Source organism: Parus major, chromosome 1 (assembly GCF_001522545.3).
Source record: "Parus major isolate Abel chromosome 1, Parus_major1.1, whole genome shotgun sequence".
In the NCBI taxonomy this organism is placed as follows: domain Eukaryota; kingdom Metazoa; phylum Chordata; class Aves; order Passeriformes; family Paridae; genus Parus; species Parus major.
This window is the reverse complement of record NC_031768.1, coordinates 63,735,287-63,758,681: the sequence shown is the minus strand read 5'-3', so window position 1 is coordinate 63,758,681 and position 23,395 is coordinate 63,735,287. Positions and strand designations below refer to the sequence as shown.

Genomic DNA, 23,395 nt, shown 5'->3' with positions numbered 1-23,395 from the left:
GAGGGGCCGCGGCCACGTGGCTGCCATGGCAACCGGGCCGGCCCCCGGGAGGCGGGAGCGGCTGCGGGGCCGGGGCTGCCATGGTCGCCATGGCCGGGACGCTGCTGGCTCTGCTGGCCGTGCTCGGCGGCTCCCAGGTGCGTGGCCGCCGCTCGGGGCTTCGTGCCGGGGCCTCTGGTTAGGGTGGATAGCAGGGGAGGGCCGGGGGCGGCGGGGCCGGAGCCGGCGGGGCGGGGGGTGCAGGTGACGCGGGTGACGCCCCGGGAGCCGTTCACTCTCGGTTCCAGGCTGAGGCTGCGGCCCTGGGCGGCTTCGCAGCCTCGCCGCCTGCGCGGGGCGGCGCCTTCCAGGGGGTTCAGGCGGCGTGCTGCGCTCCAGCGAGGGAAAAGGAGTCTGTGGGCGAATAATTTCCCGCTCGATACTGACGGGTGTTTTCCTTGCTTGACTGCTGCGGTTTTGCTTCATGATAGCCCAGCCTGTCGGTCCGCAGCTCTGTGTCATCAGTGTGTGCCCTGGTCCCGGCAGGGCGAGGAACAGGAATGCCAGGTGGTCCTGCGCCTTCAGGGCCTCCTGCGTTACTTCTTAGCTCTGTGCTGAGTGCTCTGTTTCAATGCTTACCTTGCAGTAGTGCTTGGCTTCTACTCTGCTGCTGGAAAAATAGAACAAGACCGTGCAAGATTATTTTTTCCAGTATAATTTAAAATGTGTACATTGACCCGAGTCTGACTGTTCTGGGCATTTTACACTTCTTCTTTTCCAAGATGTAGTTTTCTTTCGTGACCTGTATTTTTTTATTATTATTATTATTTTCACCTCTTGAAGTGGCTACTGAATCTGGTGCATTTGAAACCTGTACTGTTCATTTTGGAGAGTGATTTACAGATATTAACAGCAACTCTGGTAGAAGAAATTTCAGGGTGTGTGTTTTGCCTTCTAATTCCAGAGGTCCTCAATCCAAAGGACTTGATTAGCTAGCTTTCAGATTGTTTAAGCTTTCCCACTTGCAGTCCAAACCCCTGGCTGCAAGCCTGCTGCTGTTTGTCTTGTTAATTTAAATTTAATAAATTAATTTATGATGTTTTGACACGCAGTTGCTTTCAGCTGCTGTTTCCTTTGATCCCACCCTCATGGAATTTGAGTACTATATATTTATTTTGTATTTTCAGGTTTTAAAAGCAGAGGACTTCTTTCCTTGGAGGGGAGAGCAGCAGATGTACAAGCTGGACATAGGCTGGCCTAAAACTCCAGAACACTTCACTGGCCAAACATTTTGTGTTGCTGTTGACTCTCTCCATGGTTTGGTCTATGTAGGACAAGTGAGTGGGAATACTGTATTTCTCCCTGTGGTTGTTTTGTGGGGTTTTTTGCCTTTAAAGGATCTAGTTAAGATTAGGATATTTATGTGTTTATAAATATATATTTATTTACACACTTTTATATATATGGATAATTCTTGTATTAAACACAGAGAAAATATGAGCAGAGATGTCTCTGCTATATCTATTTTTGAAAACAGCTCTGGCACAACATTTGTTTGTGTTTTGTTTTTTTTTTAAAGTGTTACATTTCTCTGGTATCCAACTTAACTGAGTTGCAGCAGCTTGTTCCCTTACCTCTAACATAAAATGTGATTGTGGGGTAACTCAGTCTTCCATTCTTTGAGGCCGTGTCCCATGAAATCAAAACCACACAGCTCTTTCAACCAGTCAGAATAATTGGAGTTAAATTATTTCCTGTACCCAGGTCCATGTCTGAGGATCTCTAGGCCATGAATAGGATAGGATGGTATCTCTGCATGGGATGTGGTAGGAATTTCTCATAAAGCATGGTGTGAGTACTTGAGTGCCATGCAGCTAATAAGCACTGTTGCAGTTTTTCATTCCCATGACATTGGGCACACTTTTCAGCAGGAACACAAAATCACAATTCAAGCTGAAGACCAGGGTAGCTGCAGGCATTTGGCTGCTCTGAAAGCTGGACTCTGTGTGATGTAAGGTGAAAGTCTAGACTGACTGGAAGGTTTTCATGCTAAATTTAGACCCTTATCTTGTTTTCCTTTTCTAGCTGGAAAAAGAGTTCTAGCAGAAAATTATGTCAGGAGATTCTTTCAATTCACGAAGTATAGCAAAAACCTCACAAAGAGGAATTTTATATTATAAGTTTTATTTTTACTTAATATGTTTTCTTTAGAACTTTTTTTGCTTTTTCAGCGGGGAGAAAATGTGCCAAAGGTACTTGTATTCTCAGAAGAAGGCTATTTTCTTCACTCCTGGAATGATACAGTAGAAATGCCTCATGGTATCTTTGTATGGAACACTGCAACAGAAAGTTCAGTGTGGATCACAGATGTTGGGACAGGTATGCATGGTGCTGATATGAGAAATATTCAATGGAGATTAACATGTAATATTGCTTTAAACAACTTGCTTATTTAAGTCTCTCAAGCAATTCTGAGATAGATTTGTGCTTTTCTTGCCATGAACAGACTTCTCAGGTGCTGCACAAAATAATCTGAAGTTTCATGAGTTGTGCTGTGTTTCTGCTTACAGCTGCTGAGCTCAGTCAGCACTCCTCCCTGCTGCCCAGAAGTTAAAGAGAAAAAAGACTGATAGACTTAGGTTTAGCCTGGCTGGACCTAGTTTTAGTGATCTTAATACAATGGATGAATAGGGTTATAGCTTGTGGATTTACTAACCCACTGTCATAATCTCATTATAGAATTTTGTCTATTAAATGTATTAATATCACTTTTGAGTATCGGATTTTAAATCTTTGCAGTTAGTTTTAATACTTGCATTTTGTTTTGTTAAGATGTTTTTGCACTTTCTTTTTTCCTTGATTCAGGGAAATATGGACACACAGTGAAACAGTATAGCCCTTCGGGTAAACTTAAGCAGGTTTTGGGCACACCGGGTAATGCTGGTTCAAGCTTGATTCCCCTGCAGTTTGATCAACCAGCAGAGATCTTTGTGGAGGAAACTGGAGAAATCTATGTTGTTGATGGAGATGGAGGAATGAACAACAGATTGCTCAAACTGTCAGATGGTATGGAAAAAGGAACTGTTGCTGTAGTTGAAAACTGTATTTTAAATAACATGACTCGGGAATACTTTTAAGCAAGTACTAGGCAGAGTTGTCATTTAACTTTAGTTTGAAGACCTTATTAAATCAGATCCTGTTTTACTGCTTGTCACTTCAGGAGAAATCTCCTAGTCATTCATGAGAAGAGGCTGAGAGAATGACTTTGTTTAGTGTACATGAAAAAAAGCTAAGGTCTTTTTGCTGTCTTCAAGTCACTGAAAGGAGGCTAGAGAGAAGACAGAGACACATGTTTCTTGAAGATATGCAGTGAAAAATGAGGAACACAGAGCAAAAGGTTCAAGAGGGTTGAATTTCCAGTTTGATTTTTGTTAGAAAACATTCAGAGTAAGGGTTGTCAGTGAATGACAGGGTGGCCCAAAGATGGTTTGCACTCTCCATTCCTGTAGATGCTCAAAAGCTGATGAGTTATGGACAACTTGATCTAACTTCAGAGTTGGATTTTTTTATCAAAGTCCTGCTTTGAGAAGCAGGTTGGACCAGGCAGTGTCTGGAGAACTTTTACACTTATATTGTTCTTTGATTCTAATTCACTCACTCGTACTCCTCAGTTAGGGCAGTGACTAAAGAGTCTGCACATGCTCACAGTTGGAATAGTGGAGGAGCTACTGTGTCTCCATTGTGCTATCATAAAGCAGATAGTTTCCTAAAACCTAGTTTACATAAGGGTAAATTGTTAAAAGTAAAAACTTCCAGGTAACACGTGTTAAAAATCAATTTAGGAAACAAATGAATAGCATAATCAGACAACTTTTTTTTTTTTCCTTTTTTTTTTTTTAAATTCAGTGCTTAACAGAACCTTGAAGTATGGCTCTTGTGTATTACTGGCTACTTTTCTCTAGCCATAATCCTGAAACCACTAATAACACTGTAGTAGTCATACTTTCTTTCAGATTTATGTATTGGTGTTACTGTGTTTAAACAGTTTAGAAATCTCACCTTTTACAAATTACCCAAAGTAACTTTGCAAGAGAATTACTTAAAAGCTAGTTTATTTGTTGTTTTCTCACTGTGATTTTTTTACTTTTTTTCATGGTGCTCACTGTTTAGACTACAAAGAGATATGGCTGACTGGAACAAATGGGAGTGGCATTGGTCAGTTCAAGATCCCTCACAGTGTAACAGTGGATGCTTTTGGACGGGTAAAGAATTAAGGAAATTTTTTTATTTCATCTTTCAACAGACTTGAACAAAACAAAATGCATTTCTTTTTTGTTTAAACTGTTGCCATCTGTGTCACTTTAGGGGTTTACAATTTTCAGTGTGATAGTCCCGAGCTGAAGTTTCATACTGCAGGGTCTATAGAAGTAGCTGACTCCAAGGTTTACACCAGGAACCTGACAACTTACACTGTCAATGTCCATGCAACAACAGTGTTGCAGGAGTGTTCCTCCTGCAGTTTGTAACAGGTTGCCACAGGCAAGACTACAGAAGTGTGTTCTGTAATAAATAAAAGCACTTCTGTTTCTTCATGTAGAAGCAGCAGCCTGCTTGGGCCATCCTGACCTTGATTAACAGCTCTTCTTTTCCCATGGGAAAGTGCATACCAAAGGATTGAGTCCAGCCATGAACACCTGTGCTTTGATGTACAACCCAGAAAACTGGGCTGAGAATGTGTGTGGGATGAATGATAAGAGCTAGAAACATCAGCTTTACTCTCCTTGGATTTTTTGTGGTTACTTTCTCTCGCCCGCTGGCTGGCTGTGTAGTTGATCCTAAAACTTGTGCACAAAAGAAACATATAACTACTCCAGTGTGTTTATTAAAGACGATCCTGCTAGATGACAAAGTGGTGGTCTGTTTTCCTCAGTCACTGCACTTCAGGGGGCTTTAATTTCATATTTGCAAATTCCAAATAAGCTTTAGGTAGTAGTGAAGCTCTAGCTACATTGTGGACATTACTCTCTTTTACATGCAGCTCAAGGCATTCCAAGAGATTGCTTCTGCCAGGTGTTAATTGTAGTCTGGCTTTCAGTCTGCCAGTCCTAGACAGGAATTATGCAGTCACTTCTTAACCTGTTTCAGGGGAAATAAGATTGCTTCACTAAAACACCACTGGTTGAAGCTAATTCTGCTGATACTGTCTGAATCAGAATAAGTGCATATAAGAATCAATTCTCTGCCAAAACTGGCAGAGTGGGAGCAAAAACTGGAGGAGCATGGTCACTTTAGGCTGCAGGGTAACCATGAGTTTATTCATTCAAAGACAATGACTGGGATGAGCTACAATTTTACTGACAACATAGTGTTGATCATCAGTTTAGACTGAGAATTAATTATTAATTCATACGTAGTATAAGAGAATGCTGTAGTAGTGCTTCATTTTAAAACAGTGATGAAAGATGTAAGGTTATGTTTATTGCTCCCTTTTGGGTGATAGCCCAGAAAAGTCATGAAGTTTATTTATCAGACTGATGATTTGTCAACAGCTAAAACTTCAGTTATTGTTGCACAAAAAATGTCTTCATTGGAACTGTCTAGTGCTTTTGCTAGCTTGCAGTGTTTGTGGACCCAGTTAACACAGGGTGGGACAGAGACAAAACTGCTTAGACAGCTAAACATGCTCTAAGAGTTTAAATGGCTCAATGTTTGTAGCAGTATTAGGTATATCAGGAGTGTTTGCAGATCATGATCTTGAAATGAGACTACCATTGGAAAACAAAATGCAGGTGCCAGACCTTTAGACAGATCTTCAGAATTTAATAGGTGGAAATATATCTTCATTGTAGGGATAAAAATCCTACCAAATACATCGATACAGCCACAGAAAAGAAGAGAAAGCACTGATTGCTCTGTTAAAGTAGAATAAAATAATTTGTGTATGTTAACTACAGGTCAGTTTTGGTTTATATCTGGAAGTCAGATCTACTGATTTTGTTTTGAATGGAAAAGTATACATTGTTCCAGGGTACATTCTTCCATTTTTACTACAGGGCACTTTGGTCTTGTAAGAAACAAATGCATTTAATTTGTTCTATTTGTTGACAGCCATGATTTTTTTATTAACAGGTATGGGTTGCAGACAGAGGCAACAAGAGAATCCAAGTTTTTGATAAAGTCACAGGAGAATGGCTTGGGTCTTGGAGTGGCTGTTTTTCAGAAGATGGGCCCTACTCTGTCAGGTATTGTTGAACAGTTCTAGAAGCATGCAGTTACATAAATAAGGTGTACTCTTACCGATGAATTAAAATGTTGATATTTAATGCCTGCTGATAAGGAGTTAACCAGTATAATAATGTGCTGGGTATCCTAACACATGCAAAGATCTGCACAGCTGCATCTTGACAGGGAAATCCTGGCTGTGTAACAAGCCCTGTGGATTTGAATGCAGGATTGGGAGCTTTAAAGTTGTTATGTTATTAACCTTACTGTTGCAGCTTTTACAGGAAGAAAGATTTTCTTGAATGAGTTTTCTGTAGCATAATGTGTCTTAATGATGAAGAGTGAGGCTTACAACTTAATTTCCAATGTTACATTTCATTTTGACAGTCATGGCCTTTAAAACTGTGACTGTTAAAGAGGTTTTGTTTGTGTTAAAATGAGATGTCATATGGAGTTCATAGTTCAAAAATATGTTTATCTTTCACAGGTTTACTGCTGATTACAAATACCTGATTGTAGCTCAGCTGAATATCAACCGGTTGGCAATCTTGGCAGCACCTCCAGTTGGCTCCATTGGGGATTGTGTCATGGTCCACAGTGTCCAGCTGGCTGATGAAACCAAACCACACCTTGTGGATGTAGACATGAGGCATGGAGCAGTCTATGTTGCAGAGATTGGAGCCCAGCAAGTACAAAAATATGTACCCTTAAGCTGATGGTTTCCCACAACTGCCATGGCACAAGCTGTGTGACATTTACGACCTACGACCACATTTCCTTGAGATTTTTATAGCTTTTGTTCCCAGAACTCTAGAGCTAAGATTCTGTCCTAGCTGTTGTGGAGTTCTGGAGAAATACTTGGTCTTGAGCTGTTACTTGTTTAAGTAATGATGTGGTGGCTTTTACTTTTGTTGCAATTATAAAATAAGCATTTTAATTTTATTATATAAAACTTTACAAACACAACTGTTGATCTTAATATATGGGGTCAACTTGGGGCTCTACTTAAACTGTGTGTGTTGTTAAATGGTCAGAAACGTCTGAAAGAAGTTTTATAAATTATTTCCTGGGACAAGAGCACTTAATTTCAATGTTTCTTCACTTTGTTTTTTGAATGGTTGTGCTGATACTGTCCAACAGAGAATATAAGGATGTGTCTCAGTGTTAAATTAGATGCTGCTGGATATTGGTGTCAGTACTGATACTGGCATCTGCCTTAGGTGGTTAATGACATAAGTATTGAAATCTGTTTTCAGATTCACAGATATAGCTCTAGCTAAAGCCATAAAGTCTGTAATAAGCTTGAGCTGAATTGCTATTAGACACTTCAAACTAAATTAAAAGTATCTGCACAGCAGCCAAGTACTGATTCTTAACTAAATCAGTTCTTAACCTTAGTTGATTTATATCAGCGTGAGTTTTCTGTTCCCTAAGATTTCATAGTGGAACATATTGAGGTTTGAGCCACGTAAGTTCCTCAAGAAAAATCTGCAGTTTGCTAGGAAAGTCTTAGTCAGCAGTAGGGACTGGGAGACATATGATTTTCATCTGATTTAATTGAAGCTCTGTTAACAGAAGAAATTGTTAACAGCAAGGCATCTGTTTTAATTTATTTCCAGAACTCAGACTTCATCAACTCCATTAATGTGTAGAGTTAAGTTTCTTACACTATATTATAGCAGATGTCTCTAAGCTCTGTCCTAAAAAATCCTGCCTCTCCATTCCCAGAACAAAATGGTTCTGCTTTCTTTACATGTTGCTACAAGATTTTAAGTTCACTTTAAAATAGTGAACAGAGGGAACCAAGTATGGGAAAACTGGGATGGGGAAGATGACAAGGCAGGAATGAGACCATGGCTAACTGATTACCATGGTAAAACTGTGGATCCACATTCCATATTTTCTATCTCTTTAAAACATTTGAGAGGATTTTTGCTGTTTCCACACACTCTACTGTGTTGATCATTCCAATGCTAATTACCAGCTAAGAGAGGTACTTTTTTCTACTTTCTTAAAAAGGGAGTATGGAAAATGGAATTATAGTGATGGGAAATACCTGCTTCAGTAAACATTATCAAAAGCAAATGCTACTTAATTTTGTAGGTTTCAACCTATGGTCACAAATTTGTGAGTCAGCAGATGGAAAAGCTATTGAGAAAAGTTAGATTTGTATTTTCTCTGGAAAGTAACTCAGCTGTGGAGCCTGACTGCCTGATTTCAGCACTATTTGAGATTAATGCACTAAATGTGAATGCTTTGTTGTTGGCTACATCCACAACATTAAGACCAGATCCCACCTGGGGCTGCCCTCACTCCAGCCTTAGAAGCAGAACTTCAAGGTTAGACACTAGCAAATATGGTCCATCACTCATGTGGTCTTGAATGGGAGCTAGTAAGCAACATTTATTTGCTGAAAAAGTAGCAGCACTTCCTCTAGACCTATGTGGATATGTTCACACAGTGTGTTGTGTGGCTTTTCTAACTAGTTTTTTACTAGCTCAGGGATCTCTGTTCTGTGTGCAATTTAGCTATTTCTTGTCTACATAAGGTGGGTTTATTTTATAAAATTTAACTGTAAAATCATTATATTTGAGCATATCTTGGTGGTGTAGGAGGTCCAGGCATACCCATCTTGCTTCACTACATCCTCTCCTTATTTATTTTTAATTTGTCACATCCATTTGAAAATAGAACTCCAAGCTTTCTGGGGACATGTTTTTGTGTTCAGTAAGGCAATATAGTGCACTTTTGGATGTTGACAAATAACTTACTTGTACAAGTTTCTGTTTGCTGCATGGATCTGCTCTCAGCTCTTTTTTATGAGCTTTTGCAGCCCCAAGAATTGGAGAGCACCCATCCAGTTTTGTGTGGCTTTACTGAAACAGGCCAAGGTGCCAAAATGTGCCTTGCCACTAGGCATTTGAGTATCTGTGATAACAAGGGACAAGGGATGCTTATTATTGATAATTATCAGATGCTTAGACTCTATTTTATCTCTGTGTCTATGACCAGACTGAGAAAATGATTTTGTGTACTAACTTGCTAATTCTCTGAATGTTTTCTTATATATCACCTTGAAAACAATTTCTGAAGAAATGAATAGTATGAGAATTTGATAAAATAAATTGAGAATTTCCCATTATTAAAGTATTGGGTGTTTTATTTCTGTATGAATATAAATACATTCCATTGTAATGGATTGCTCTTCTAAATACAGGGACCTCAGCACTTAAATAAGGTATGTAATAATTTCTGATGCCAACATTTAAATGCAGTGTAAAATTCCATGTTATCTTTATACATCCCTATTTCTGTGGCCAATCTCTTTTTGCATTCTAATTTATGTATCAACACAGAAACATAAATATCTCTCATATCTTTCCCTCTGAGTAATTAGTAGAATGGAATGATGAGTTACATAAGTGACAGGTATGAAAAAAAACAACATTTAAAGTGTATTACCCCTATGATGGTAATAGGGAAATTAAAAAGGAACTAACAAAACACTTCTTATACCAAATCAGGTTTTATTTTCAGAAAAGATTTGCTGAGCAGTCTGTCTAGGTTTTAGAAGACCAAGAAGGGTTCTGTATGGATTAAAAACATTTGCACAAGAAAAAAATAACACACTTTTATCAGTGTTAACTAGATAACAGAGAAACCTAAGGTGATTGCTAGAACTGTCCAGAAATCTAACTTTGGGTAATAAGTGCCAGCTTTTAGGTGTGAACAATAATCACTGGAGTATTCAACTAATGGAAATAGAAATACTCTGTATTTTGTTGTCCCAAATCCTGCAGACATTTTTTTTTATTTTTTTTTTATTTTTATTGATCCTTTTTTTTGAGTAACTACCGAGGTTGTTAACTGGATGATGTTTCCAGGAGGTAAGACCAGATCACATAGCCCTTTCTCTTCACAGAATTATGGAATGGTTTGGGTTGGAAAAGACCTTCAAGATCATCTGGTTCTACTCCCTCTGTCATGGGCAGGAAACTTTGCACTAGATCAGGTTGCTCAGATCATCTAACCACACCTTGAGCACTTCCAGGGATGGGGCATCCACAACTTCATTGGGAAACTTCTGCCAGTGCCTCATTATTCATAATGGCTTTTTTCACGCCTCTTTTTGTATGTGTGTTCTCATAGTCAGAAATTTATTCACAATACTTGGCCAAACAAGAAAAAGCCTGAGTCTGGTTTGTGCTATGCAAGATCAGTGAGGCTGAACCACCTCAATAAAACCTGAAGGGAAGGGGACAAAAGTATGTTCTTGGGTTTATTCATTGCTGGAAGTTCATTGCCCCTCTGGACAATTTTTGTGCCTTACAGTGGTTGTTAACCTTTTTCGAAGCATTAAGTAGTCACTTATCACAGTTAGCACTTACTTTCTTAACAATTTGTATCCCCAGAAGTCTTCTCAAGTGGTCTATGAGCCAGAAGTGTTTGCAATCCCTCAAATTGCTTGTACCCAACATAAGAGGGCACCAAACCCCTGCTGATGCTTGAGAGACTCGGTGTGTTAGGGCAGGCCTAACAGCTGCTGCTTACTGAACGTCTTCAGTGGGTCAACAAAGATGATTAATTGCTCCAGACTTCCTCTCTCTTTTCAAAATAGACTGCTTTAAGCATAAGCTGATCCCAGAATCATAATAATTTCGATCCATTATTACTGGATTTATGTTCATCTTTTATTTCCATGGTTTTCCTAGGGAAAAAAAAATCAGTAATTCAGTGTCCAGAGACAACTGGATATCGTCAATTGATTCTTGTAGTCTTAACATCCTTGGTTTCAATGGAATTAATGCTGATATGTTGCTTTGGAATTATTATAATAGTTTATAATAGTATAACTGTAGCAGCATAATTATACCAAGACAGCGATGCCAGTGTATTTCCCTACAGAGGTGACCCTGAGTGAGATTAGAGCTAAGCTTACTTAATCTCATTCACCAATTTTATTCTACCCTTCCTTTCTCAGCCTTTGTTTGAAAAAACCTTGCTTTGATTTTGTATTTCTATTTTATTCTATTCCTTTGGGAGATTACATCTGCAAAAATTGTATTTTCCAGTAGTTGCCATAATAAAGTTAGAACACAGACTTTTCTTCAGGTATATTATTCAATATATTTGAATCATTCAGTCTTTCAGTGTTCATAAAACATCAGTCTTATGTGAAATTTTAAAGTAGTATATTAATTTATGCACATAGGATGATTTGTTACAGCATTAAAGGCAAAGTAACACTGATACAAAGGAGATATTGAATAGATACTCTTTATCATAGTATCACATTTTTCAAGTCAGAGGAAACCACATGTAATTGTGTAACTGGATCTGCAAAACAGAGATGAAAAATACTGCCCAGTTACAACAGGAATAAGCCTGTTAATTCAGTCTCAGCTGTGGTGTGATCTAATTAAGTCCTGAGAAATCTCTTGAATAGCTAGAGTCTGTACACTTAAATTCTTCCTAGTAGTCAATACACATTAAGAAGGGGTAGCTTTATATTTAGACTGGATTAATTTGTCTTCAACACCCTGTGTTCTGTTTCCAGGTATCTTAGAGATTTAATATAGCAATTTTTTTTTTCTTATCACCCATGGAGTCATTTACAGATGATGACTGAGTCATCTCTTGCTCTGCTCCTTATCTAAATTGTATAGATTGGAAAACTTGATTTGCAATGGAAAACTGATAAGACTTTAATTTCAAAATGTTTTCATAGCACTTTTTAATAAAAACAAACAAATGCAGAAGAATGTTTACTGTGCAACAGGAAGTCTGGATATTAGATTGCCAGCATTAAACATATCTGTGTACTCTACAGGAGTAGTACTATCTCCCCTTTTGATTTGATGAGACTGAATTTACCCCTGCTCCTAGCTTTCAGTACAGTACTGTCTCTGACAGTCGTCAGATAATTTGGGTGACTACGTGGTCAAGGTGTAAAGGTGGAAGGATAGACCAGAACAGATACCAAGTATTTATCAGTGTTTGCTGTTGAAGTGCTTAGCAAAATTTTCATGCTGTTAACATTTTTTGACAGGGTCTTAATCAGAATATCTGGCTGAATTTAAGTGTCAGTAAATGGCTTATTGAAACAATCTGGTAAGTTACTAGCAGGTGGTCAGTTCATTAAGGTCATTAAGTATTTTCAGGAGATTTCTGAAATAGCAATTTGTGCTGGAACTGCATTAGAATCACAGGAGAGAAAGAAAATGGCAAATATGGTTCAAAGAAAGAAAAAAATCCACCACACCTGTGTGTGAGATTTCTGTAGAGGTTCCATATACTGATGACAGTACCTTGCCAATTGACATAAAATATAATGAAAGAGTATTGTATTGGATCTACAACCATGAAATCTGTTTCAGGTCATTGGAGGAATCTCTGAGCATGTATGTCAGGATGATCAGGCTAATAAAGTTTGCTTAAATCTTAAAAGGGCTTTTAGCAACATCTCATGCCAAGTGTCCAATTGTGTGAAATGAAAAAGAAGGGCTGATTACGGAAGACTAATTAAAATATTATAAATGAAGTTAAAAAATTAGTTCTGTCTTGGTTAAAGTATTAATAAATATTCTAGAAATGAATTTGGGAAGTAAGGGACAGAATTTACTGACAATACTGAACTACTCAGCCTTGAGTGTAAAGACAAAAGCTTCAAAGAGTTGCAGAAGGGTATCATGAAGTTGAATGAATGGGCAATAAAATAGCAAAATAAATATAATATCTATAAATATAAAACCAGATAAAATTAGCAAAAATGTTATACACTGTGATAGCTTTAATATATACTGCCATTCAGAAAATTATTCTAACTCATAAAAGATGATTCTATGAACATGTCAGCTTCCAAACTCAGCAGCAGCCAGGAAACAAAGAGAATAATGGGTGGCTCTAGGAAAGTACCAGCTGATTAAACAGAAAGCTTTGCAATGCAGTTATGTGAATTTCTAGTGCATGCTCATTTGGAACTGTACGGGCAATTCTCCCTCTTCTTCCCACTTCTAATCTCTAAAGGAAATAGTAGAGCAGGGGAGGAAAAGTCTGCTAAAAATCCTTGGCTGTACGCATCTACTGGGTAGATGTAGGGTAGGTGTTAGAGTATCAACAGCATTTCATCATGTAAGGCCTCTGCATGAACATGCCTTTCCCATATAGCTGCTGCTGCAAACTGGTTTGGCTTCAGAACTCAGTGAGGATGGACAGACATGCCATGTGGGGTGAAGAATACAGATGGGCAGAGACATGTGGTGTCTATTGTGCAGGAGAGGTTAGATAAGACTTTGCAAATATCTAAGCTTTTAGTGGTGAAGGCACTTTATGAATAGGACATACAGTCATAAAGTCAGTTGTTTGTCTTACTGAAAATCAAAAGTTTCAGCAAAGGGATCAGTCACCCTCATTCCAGTCTGATTACCTTTGATGTTCCTCCTAAGGGTCATGCTCTGGCTGCCTGTGACACCTGTCCACTGTCCCAAAGATGAAAAGCACTTTACTCTCTGCATCAGGTACTAAAATATAAAAAAAATATTAAATTTTTTGGAAAGACATCATCTCCCAGGGCCTAACACAAACACAAGGCAGCACAAACTAATTTGTGTTCAAAGACTGGAGCCCTTGAAAAATGTTGGAATTCAAATGAAGGTGCTTTTTAAACGTTTTAATGATTTCCAGCCAAGACTCAATGCCAATGGTTGTGCTGGTTTATCTCATGGGCATTGGTGTAGCTGGAACAAGAGGCAGAAGATGACTCTTGGCTCCCAAAGGAGAACTCCCACTGCAGTTCATGACAGTGGGTGACTGTTCTGCAAGCAAATACCCATAATTGTCTCTACAGAGATGCTGTAAAAGAGAAAGGGATCGTACTAGAGGCATATGCTTCAACATGTGTATAAATCTTACAGTGGAAAAAAGTCTTTTGTCAATTAAGGAGGAGACCTGGATGTCATGGGGAAGGAAAGGGGAGGGATTCTACCTGGCAGGGTCCACACTAGCACTTTAATAAGGCTTGCTCCATCTTACTTAATGGCCAGTCAAATTTCAAAGCTTTTAGTAATGAAAACTAGCAAATTGTTATAAGAGCAGGAGACTTTATATAACTAAGGAGTGCCATGATTTGCCTCCAAGCTGTTGCCTTAATGGGCTTTGTGATGGATGATGCTACCAGACGATAACAAAAAGAAAGTTTAAATCATATAAGACAAAACATGAGCTGGAGGGAGTAAAAATATTTGGGATTACTTTAGAGATGGTACATTTCAATTGATTTGAAAGTGCTTGCCAGTGTTCCAACAGGGATGCATGGTGCAGCAGACAGCTCCTCATTTTCATTTTTTCCAATCTCCTTGTCACAGATGGCCTTTTTTCTCATAGACAGTTGAGTCAGGAGGAAATACAGGCCACGAACAATATTTATCAAACATCTTTTATGAATTAAACTGTTAATACTAATAGAGACAGTTTGCTCTTTTCCTTGCAGTTAAGTCTGCTGGTCTGACCCATGAAGATCTACCTCCAGAGCTCACCCAGCAGCAAAGGGCAGCCACAGACAGCTCCCACCCTGTACCTATGGTCTCTCTGGCCTGCTGCTTCCCAGTCACAATTTCTCCATCCTCACACAGGTTTTGGCAGTCCACAAGTCTTCTTCCCTGCACGCAGCTCCCCAGCAGTGCACAGGAGAGGAGGACAGCTCTGGAGAGGCTTATGTTAAAAAAAGTCTTTTTCACCAAGCATTGCCGAGAAAGGCACAGCTTACCTAAAAAGGCAGACTTGCTGGCAGTCTAGGAGAGGCCACCTCTAAAGCAGAGCTGGCCACTGAGAGTCCTAGGAAGGTTGCCAGGTGTTGTGAAACCCATGTGGCATTGCAGAGCAGTCCTGTAAGGTCTGGTGTGTCTCATCTGCTTCTCCCTGTTCCTGTTCAGTTCCACATGGAACCAAAGGGCCCTTCAGTCACGATGGCTGCTCTCTGAGCAGCACCTTGCTTCTCCAACACAGGAAGCAATCACACTCCCACTATAAAACCTATAATGATCTGCAGACACAGCTTCTGCAAGGAGATATATTATCTCTTATTAGTGCATTTGTGGCAGTTTAAAAGCATTTTGGGTACATATGCAATGCCTTATGTAACTTTCTTTTTTATCAACTTCCTCACTAGATATAAAAAAGGATATCACCTTCCCCAGAAAATTTCAACTTGCTCAAGATGATGTAACAAATTTCAGATTGTATGGATTGCATACTGTATGTATCCTTAACACAAACACACACACACTCAGATATGCAGATAATATATCAGGAGAGGTGTGCAGCAGATGCAGTATATATAATCTATCATTCATACATATGTATGCTATTTTAATTTAATTTTTATTGATCTAGTCTGGATCCAAGGCATGCTGGGAGAGGTGAGTAGTAGCAAATGCTTCTATAATGAAACTGCCTAAGCCATCCAGTATCAGCAGTAGTTCCCTGCTGTGTTTGCTCTGTACAGAGACAGCTCTTGCCCTGGAGGCCTTCCCCAAGGAAATGGGGTGGTGTTAAAGAAAAGCAATATATAATTCAATAAGACAATCTGAAACTTCCATCCTTCCAAAAGGAGGTCTGGTTTGGTGTGAGGGATCCATTAGACCAGCTCAGGTGTCCCAAGGAATGCTATTGCACCAGTCTTAACTCGATGCAATAATTACAGCGTATGAGTTTTAATGGGTTTTACGACATCCTTAGTACTCACTCCTCTGCTTGGGAGAAATTTCAGCTGGGATAAGAAAGGAATAATAGCCACTTGACTCAAAATCTTTATCAGAGAAGAAACATATGTAGCTTGATCTAAAAATCTCAAACCCTGTATTATTTCAAAAGAAAAATACCAGCACTTGGCACAACACTATACATGAGATAAAAGCCTGCACGTTGCCAAGAGGGCTTGACATAAGAACACTGCAGATAATGAAACAGTGGGAAAATTAATAGAGAGGAAATTATGAGCACCTTCTAAAAAGTTTTATGATAAACATACCTGTTAGCCCATGGAAGAATTTCTTTTTCACTGGAATGTGGTTAGAGGTGAATCCAAGTAAACAAAACATTCAAAAATTAAATGGAACACAGTGGCACTTCATGGAAGTACAAGTCAATTATACAGGTTGGAAATGTATCCTTTTTGTTAGGCAAAGATTTATGCAAGCCTAGCCAAAGTGAATGTGGTTCCTGGTGCACACATTTAAAGAGCTAGCACCAGGATAGAGCTATCCCTAGGATAGCAGTCTCGAATCTGAAGTGTAAATTAGGCTCCAAATCAGGAGTAGCAATTGGTAACATTTAAATAAACACCATCAGGCCGAGTGACTGATAATCCCACTGCTCATCTCTTGCTAGCCCTTGCCTCCTCACTGAAGGTGAGTGACACAACCGGGTACATCCTCTGAGGCGTAATAATTAAATGGGATGAATCCTGTGCGGCTGGGTGCTCAAAATGCAAATACCGCTGCTTTTTTAAATTCAGCAGAGAATTTATTAGCCATTTATACAGTTAATCAGATGCAGTGGGGGAGGGATGATGGTAAAACTGAAGCAATACTGGAAACCCAGAAACTGTGGGACTAATGGGATTGGGCTGCTTCACTCCTGTTCTGGGATAAGACTATTTTAGCTGTTGCAGTTGGTTTAATTGCCTGGCCTTAGTTTTTTAAGTGGGTGAAAGCAAACCAGAAGCCTTGTGTTGGTCCCTTATTTTTTGCTTTCTTGCTTGCTCTGCAAAGAAAGGGAATGAAACAAAAGGGGAAGCTGATCACTCCTCCTTCAGCCTGGAGAGCTCTCCAGGTGCCCAGGAAGAGTTGTTTTGCAGCAACACCCTCACCTACAGACCACCCTGAGGGGATAGAAGGGAAGAGAGAACAGAACTAGCCCTGGACACTTCTCTTATTTTTTCCCAGTTTCTGACCCCAGCCTCTGGTGTCCTGTTCCTCTTATTCAACAAGGCTTGTGAGGAAACTCCCAGGACTGCAGTGGGCTTATCAAAATACAAGCTGAGTGATCGATAAAGCAATTCATGTCACCCAGCCAAAACCTGCCAACATTCGCCTTTATTAGATATTGTTTTTGTTTACTTTTGGCCTCTGAAATTATTCAGACTGAAGTCATCCATGCAATGGATTTCTTTTTCTTCTGCTTAAATCAGTTACTCCTAAGAAAGTGTATTGTTTTCCACTTATTTAGAAGAATTTTAAAGCAGGCAGAAGCTCTAATACTGTCCTACTAAATATGGCTTTAAATTAAGCAAAGGTCATGTCCTCTGCATGAGATAATTTCCACTTGCTATTCCTGTGGAAAATATGTGGATGTTTGGCTGTGCAGTGAGCCTGGAGATGTCCAAGGAAGCTGAAGGAGGACCACCCAGGAGAGGACACTAAATGAGACAGGAGCCTCTGAGGAGAAAATAAACTAGTGATCATGTCATTAAAGATTGTAGCAATGATGCATGTGGAGAAAGGGCAGATTTGGAGTTGTACAGATGGTATTAAGTCTGACACTTCCTAGGCTTTTGCCTGCTTGAGTTAGTAGATTTAATAAGGCACTAAACGTGCATATGTGCATGTACAGTATTGTTTTCTGACAATGTGCCTTTAACGTGGTAAAACTGTTTGCAATTGACAATACCTCGACACACAATGCCACTCAATGAAAATAACAGTTGTGTAGAGTGGTCCCTAAGACATAGCTGAGGAGAACATAAGATTACAGTGCAAGGTGGGCTTTCAGTGCTACCGGGAAAGAAAATAATCCATGGCACCAGAGGTGGGCTGCTGCTTTGGATCTTATTCTCCCTACAGTTTTCCTTACAGCTACATGCAATGGTGTTTACAGTGTGTGTATCTAAGTGGAGAGGAGAAAACTGTTCACCAGAAGCCTCAAGAATGCACAGCGAAAACATTCCTCTTGGTTTGTCAGTTACTTGTTTATGTTACTTCTGTAATCAGCTCTTTTACTCCTTCTTAGCTTTAAATTTTATTTAGCTGAGCTTGCCTGTACACAGATCCACAAATAGAACAAGCCAGTCTCCCCTCTCACAGTGTAAGATTCAAAAATTAGTTTTTAATGGAAGATGCTTTCAATCTTTTTAAAAGAAATAGTAATTTGAGTTTCAACAAGAACTATTAAACAATTTCCTGTGCTGAGCTACAATAGGTGTTTTCATCTCTACACCTCTTCTAATTGCTCACTATTATTCTTACTGCTTATATATCTTGATAGGTTTTAATGTGCTTAAGATGCTTCTCCAGAGTATTTTCCAAGATTGTGGTGAGCAGAATTATTATATGGTTGGTCCTTTCGTCTTCTGAGCATCTTATTACTTTATCAATTAAGATTTTATGAGTAGTCCTATCTTGCTAAAATTTGCAAATCAAATAACTTTTAATTTAAAGGAGAATGATTTGATGGTAGTGTCTGCTGGGTTTTAGCTAAAATAAACCAAAATACACTCAGTTGAAATTGTCTTGAAAGCAGAAAAGCAGTTGCAGTGTGAATCTGTGGGGGTGGAGGTGATGAATTGCACTGTGAAAGAAAATGAAAACCAGATGGCACTTGCCAAACACCAACACAGGGCAGTTATGCACAGTGGAGGCACAGCCACACAGCACTTACACAAACCTGTTACCTAGATCCTCTCCAGGCTGCTGAGCAGAGTGAAGCTTGAGTTTTGCTGAGGTGTCTGGTGACATCGGGGTTTTGTGTGATGAAGACAAAGCAGCAGCTCGGGCTGAATGAGCCCAGGCTGCAGATAAGATGAGGGACAGGCAGTTTGCCAGGACCTCCTCAGCACTGGTGGCTTTGCCCAGAACTGCTGCACAGTTTGGAACCCCCACCAGTGCCCGCAGGGCAGGGAGCTGCTGGCTGCTCTGATAACAGGAGTTGCAGAGGGGGTTGAAGTCTGAGCTTGAACAGCTTGTTTTTTCCCATTTACAACAGCTTCGCTTTGGTGGCCACAAATAGTTTTAAACTCACAACTTCAGTTGCATTATGAATCTTAGCTTGGTGTAGGAGGACCTGAGATTTTATATAGGAGGAGATAAAACTTGTAGGAAACGTTAAAACATAGCACTGCAACCAGGAGTAAAGTTGTCACTGACAGCTACAGCAAAAACAGAATTTCCCCCTAAGCAAACACACATCACATTTTGTTATTGCTAATATGACCCCACTCACTAGGACCATAGCAAACACAGGAAGATACAACCTGGTGATGAGGGATTGACATCAGAACTGGGCTGGTTCTGCTGCTCCAGAGCATCCACAGTTTACAAGCTGGGTAGTGCAGCTCTAAGCGAATAGAAGCTTTTTGCTCAGTCAGTTATTGCTTATTAAATGCTGTTGTTTGAAATTCTTTGCAACTTTAAAGTAGATTTTCCAACCAACAGATGAGTCATTCCCCTAATGCTCTTTATTTTGCCAATAGACAAGTAACAAGACTCAGCTGATACACACCTTGGCATATCGCCATTTTATGATTCAATCTACTATCATAATTGTTTGTTGTTCTGCTTTGTTTCAGTGAAAATGATGGATTATAATAATTATTTTGCATATTGTACTTCTTTTTAAGTCCATAGATCTAGAAAGGGATTTGGCCTTGTTTTCCTGCAAGTGAACCACAGCAGAGGCATGCCATTTTTATTTAGAGATACCTATGTTAATCTTTATTATCAACATCTCTTATTAGCAACATTAAAGAGGAAAATCAATTCCCAAGAAATCCTTTTGAGCACTTTCCCATCGGTAAAAGGCCATGGCACTGCAGAGTTAAAGCCTCATCATCTCTACATTACTATTCTTTCTGGGTTTGTTCCAATTAAAATATCTTGTAAAATGGTCATACAAAAGCCTTACGATTGAATTCAGCAATTTATAGAAGACTCCCTTTGGCTAGAATTTTCCAGCCAGCAGCTAAGGTGGAGTAACTGACATCATGCCTGAGGCAAAAGAAGGAAAAAATTTTAACTGAAGATGCTAACAGCTTGCATAGGTACGCATTTCTAGAGGTCCTGTCATGCCGTGGCACCATGCATGGTGCTCAAGGTGAAGAAGTTTGATCCACTCATTTGACATTGCAAAACTGACCCTTACTTCAGCTCAGGTGACTGTTGCACATCACAGCAAAGAAAGTTTCTCTGTGGAAGAGTTTCCAGATAGATCTCTCATCCACCACATTGTGAAGGCAAGGATCCAATAGATCTATTAGCTGTTTTTCTTGCAAAACCAACATGCAAGCTGGTGCTGACCTGAGATGTGCAGCTTCTGGCAATAGTCCTAATTTACATCTGCCTAATGCTCTCCATGGGAAAAAAAAAAAAATAAAAAAATTACTCCTTTCCCTGGGCAGCCGGAGGAGGGTCTGAACTCCAGTATCTCAGGTTGAAAGGCTGGATGGCAAAGACTATTAAAAATAACAAAAAAGAGGGTTTGGTCCCTACCCCTGAATGACATGGACTGTCTCACATCCACACAGCCCAGTGCATGTTCCTCTTGTAGCCCTTCCACCCCATCCTCTCTTTGGATGTCCTCTGGCACTCTGTTGGTGTCCCTTCAACAACAGAATTATGATTTAGAGAGCTGGGGAACTTCACCTTGTTTTCTTTTTCTGAAATAAGCCAGGGCTTGCTCTGCAACTCTGAAGTTCAAGAACCTGTACGTAGATGTTTTATTCACACCAGTGTGAGGCACAAGGACATATACCAATGATGGAGGGTCAGGTTCACTCATGGTGCCTTCTGGCAGGAGTTGCTGAGAAAAGACTCTCCCCAGAAACACTTCTGGGCTCTCTCTTGGAAAACATTCATTAGAGAGGTCTGGTCATCCCTGGAGCAAACTAAAAATTCAGCAGAGAAGAGCTGGGGACCCGTACTCAGCCCCATTCCCTGCCCCACGTTTGTTTAGCTGTACTAACATACCAGGAGTCAGCACTTTATTTTCACCAAAACAGTATTACCAAATGAGCAGAAAAGGAATTACATGGGTCAAATTCATCATTGCACACACTCTCTTCCTGCCAGGAAGCAAACATTCCCATCAAATAGTTTAATCCAGATTAGAAATATATATATATATATATATATATATCAATCTGGCAGAGAAGGACTCTTAAGTGTCTCAAGTCAAACTGCCACCTGGGACTTCTCCCAGCAAAGTCAGCTTGTGCCCCACCTCCCACTCAAGATCCCATCCAGAATAATGGTTTCATCTTGTGCAAAATACCCAAGGTTGTTGGCAGAATATTTGAAAATTAATAGTGCAGCACAATCATGGAAATTCCTCTCTTTTTTAATGGGATTTTCTACCCGGCTAATAAACAAATTGTCTTTTAAATGGAAGCTGCCTCTCAGTTTGTTCTCTTGCTGGATTCCAGCCCAGCCGACTGAGAAGGAAACTCCAGAGAAGTTCTGTTCTCTCTGACAATGATCAAGCCATGAGTTGACATGTAATGGTTTATTTACTTATTTATATATTTATTTGCTTGCTTACTGACTTGCCATAGCTAATCTCTGTTGCACTGCTGCCTGCTGTCTCTCCCCATTGGTTCAAAAGGAATGTTGTACCTTGGGTTGTTTTTTTCCCTCACAGTACTTTAGCCACCCAAATCTCTTGGTGGTGGTGTGCCTTGTCTTCTAGCCCTGGATATACTTTCCTGCCATAACCATCCTTTATCTGCCTTAGGGTTAACTGTTGGAGTCCTTTTTCCCTGGAGGTGAGGGAATGGATAGACAAATGGAGCCAACAATGAAAGCAGCAGGGCTGCACACCCCAGCAGGGTAAAATGCTGGCTTAACCAGCACTGCTTTAGACAATTACAGTTTCTTCCCAGTTACCTCACTGGTTACAATCTCTACAGGTCATTGCTGTGCTCTGTAGTCACAAGCTTCTCTGACAAAGAGTTATACATTTTAATTTATCTGTGAGAAAACCAGCACACCAGCAGTGCTTCTGAATGTAGACGATAATTCATTCTGGCACTGTGCTGTGCTGTGTTAACATGAAAATGCACTGCTGATTTTGTTTATTTGTTTTGTGTAAGGAGATTGATGCTAAATTTACCCCTGCAAATCCAACAGGATCATTGTGGTTTAAGATAATTGCATAGCTTAGCATAGATGTAAAACTGCAGTTGATTCTGGCACTGGGAGACTGCCTTTGATGAGTCTCAGGTTCATCTCCTGGAATGGAGTGCCAGTTTGTCCCACGATCCATCATTTATTTATTTAAATCTAAAATAATCAAGACCGGTTCCCAAGGCCCTATGGAACTGCCATAATAAATTATGCAGAAATACTGTCAAGTTAAGCCTCAGCAGTTCAGCCAACTATCTACCTCCACTGTTAGCTGGAATGTATGTCTGCCTCCTCTGAAAACCCTCTTACATAAAAGCCTTTTGCAGTGTGCCAGGAAAATCAGCAAATTTGGTATCTTTAAAAGAAATGGAGGAAAAATTTCCACAACCATCACATATAACACTTTGCGAGTGCTGTGCTATTCCCAGTTACTGGGAACTTCTGAGAAAAGGCCATTTCTTGGTGTTGCAGACCCAGTCCACAGAGGACTTTACTGTGCACACAAAACTGAGTGAGAGGATGAGACACTCTTAATCCAAACACAGAGAGTAAGGAAAACTGCAAGGGGTGACCATAGATAAATTCTTTCTGCTTTCTCAGGAAAGCACCATAAACTCCAAGAAGACTCTGAACATTGAACACAGCTCCTGAGGTACCAGTACCTTATCTGTGTATTGTGTCTGTGTGGCAAGGTTTTGGTTTGGGGTGCTGCACAGGTGGTTTCTGTGAGAAGCTGCCAGGCGCTTCCCCATGTCCGACAGAGCCGATGCCAGCTGGCTCCAAGACGAACTTGGCCAAGGCCAAGGCCATCAGATAGTGCCTCTGAATAAAGGAGTTAAGAAAGGAAAAAAACAACAGCAACTTCAGCTGGGGAGAGGAGTGAGAATATGTGAGAGAAACAGCCCTGCAGACACCAAGGTCAGTGGAGAAAGAGGGGGAGGAGATGCTCCAGGTGCCAGAGCAGAGATTCCCCTGTGGCCTGTGATGAAGAGCTTGGTGAGGCAGCCGTGGCCCTGCAGCCCACAGAGGTCCACAGTGGAGCAGGTATCCCCCTGCACCCATAGAGATGTGTGATGAACTGA

The 23,395-nt window shown here is 40.1% G+C and overlaps 1 protein-coding gene and 1 long non-coding RNA gene across 2 annotated transcripts; one reads left to right on the top strand and one right to left on the bottom strand.

The window, feature by feature from the left end:
* The first annotated feature begins 32 nt into the window (after positions 1–32).
* NHLRC3 (NHL repeat containing 3) lies at positions 33–9,343 on the top strand. The gene is made up of 7 exons (XM_015632385.1): positions 33–137; positions 1,167–1,316; positions 2,211–2,358; positions 2,845–3,045; positions 4,150–4,241; positions 6,109–6,221; positions 6,689–9,343. The coding sequence occupies exons 1-7, from the start codon at positions 81–83 to the stop codon at positions 6,915–6,917; spliced, it is 990 nt and encodes a 329-aa protein (XP_015487871.1). The 5' UTR covers positions 33–80; the 3' UTR covers positions 6,918–9,343.
* LOC107206511 lies at positions 8,869–14,340 on the bottom strand. Its single transcript, XR_004497861.1, has 2 exons — positions 13,628–14,340; positions 8,869–10,909 (listed from the first exon to the last, which is right to left on the bottom strand). It is a non-coding gene; the product is annotated as an uncharacterized LOC107206511 (long non-coding RNA).
* Positions 14,341–23,395: the final 9,055 nt, after the last annotated feature.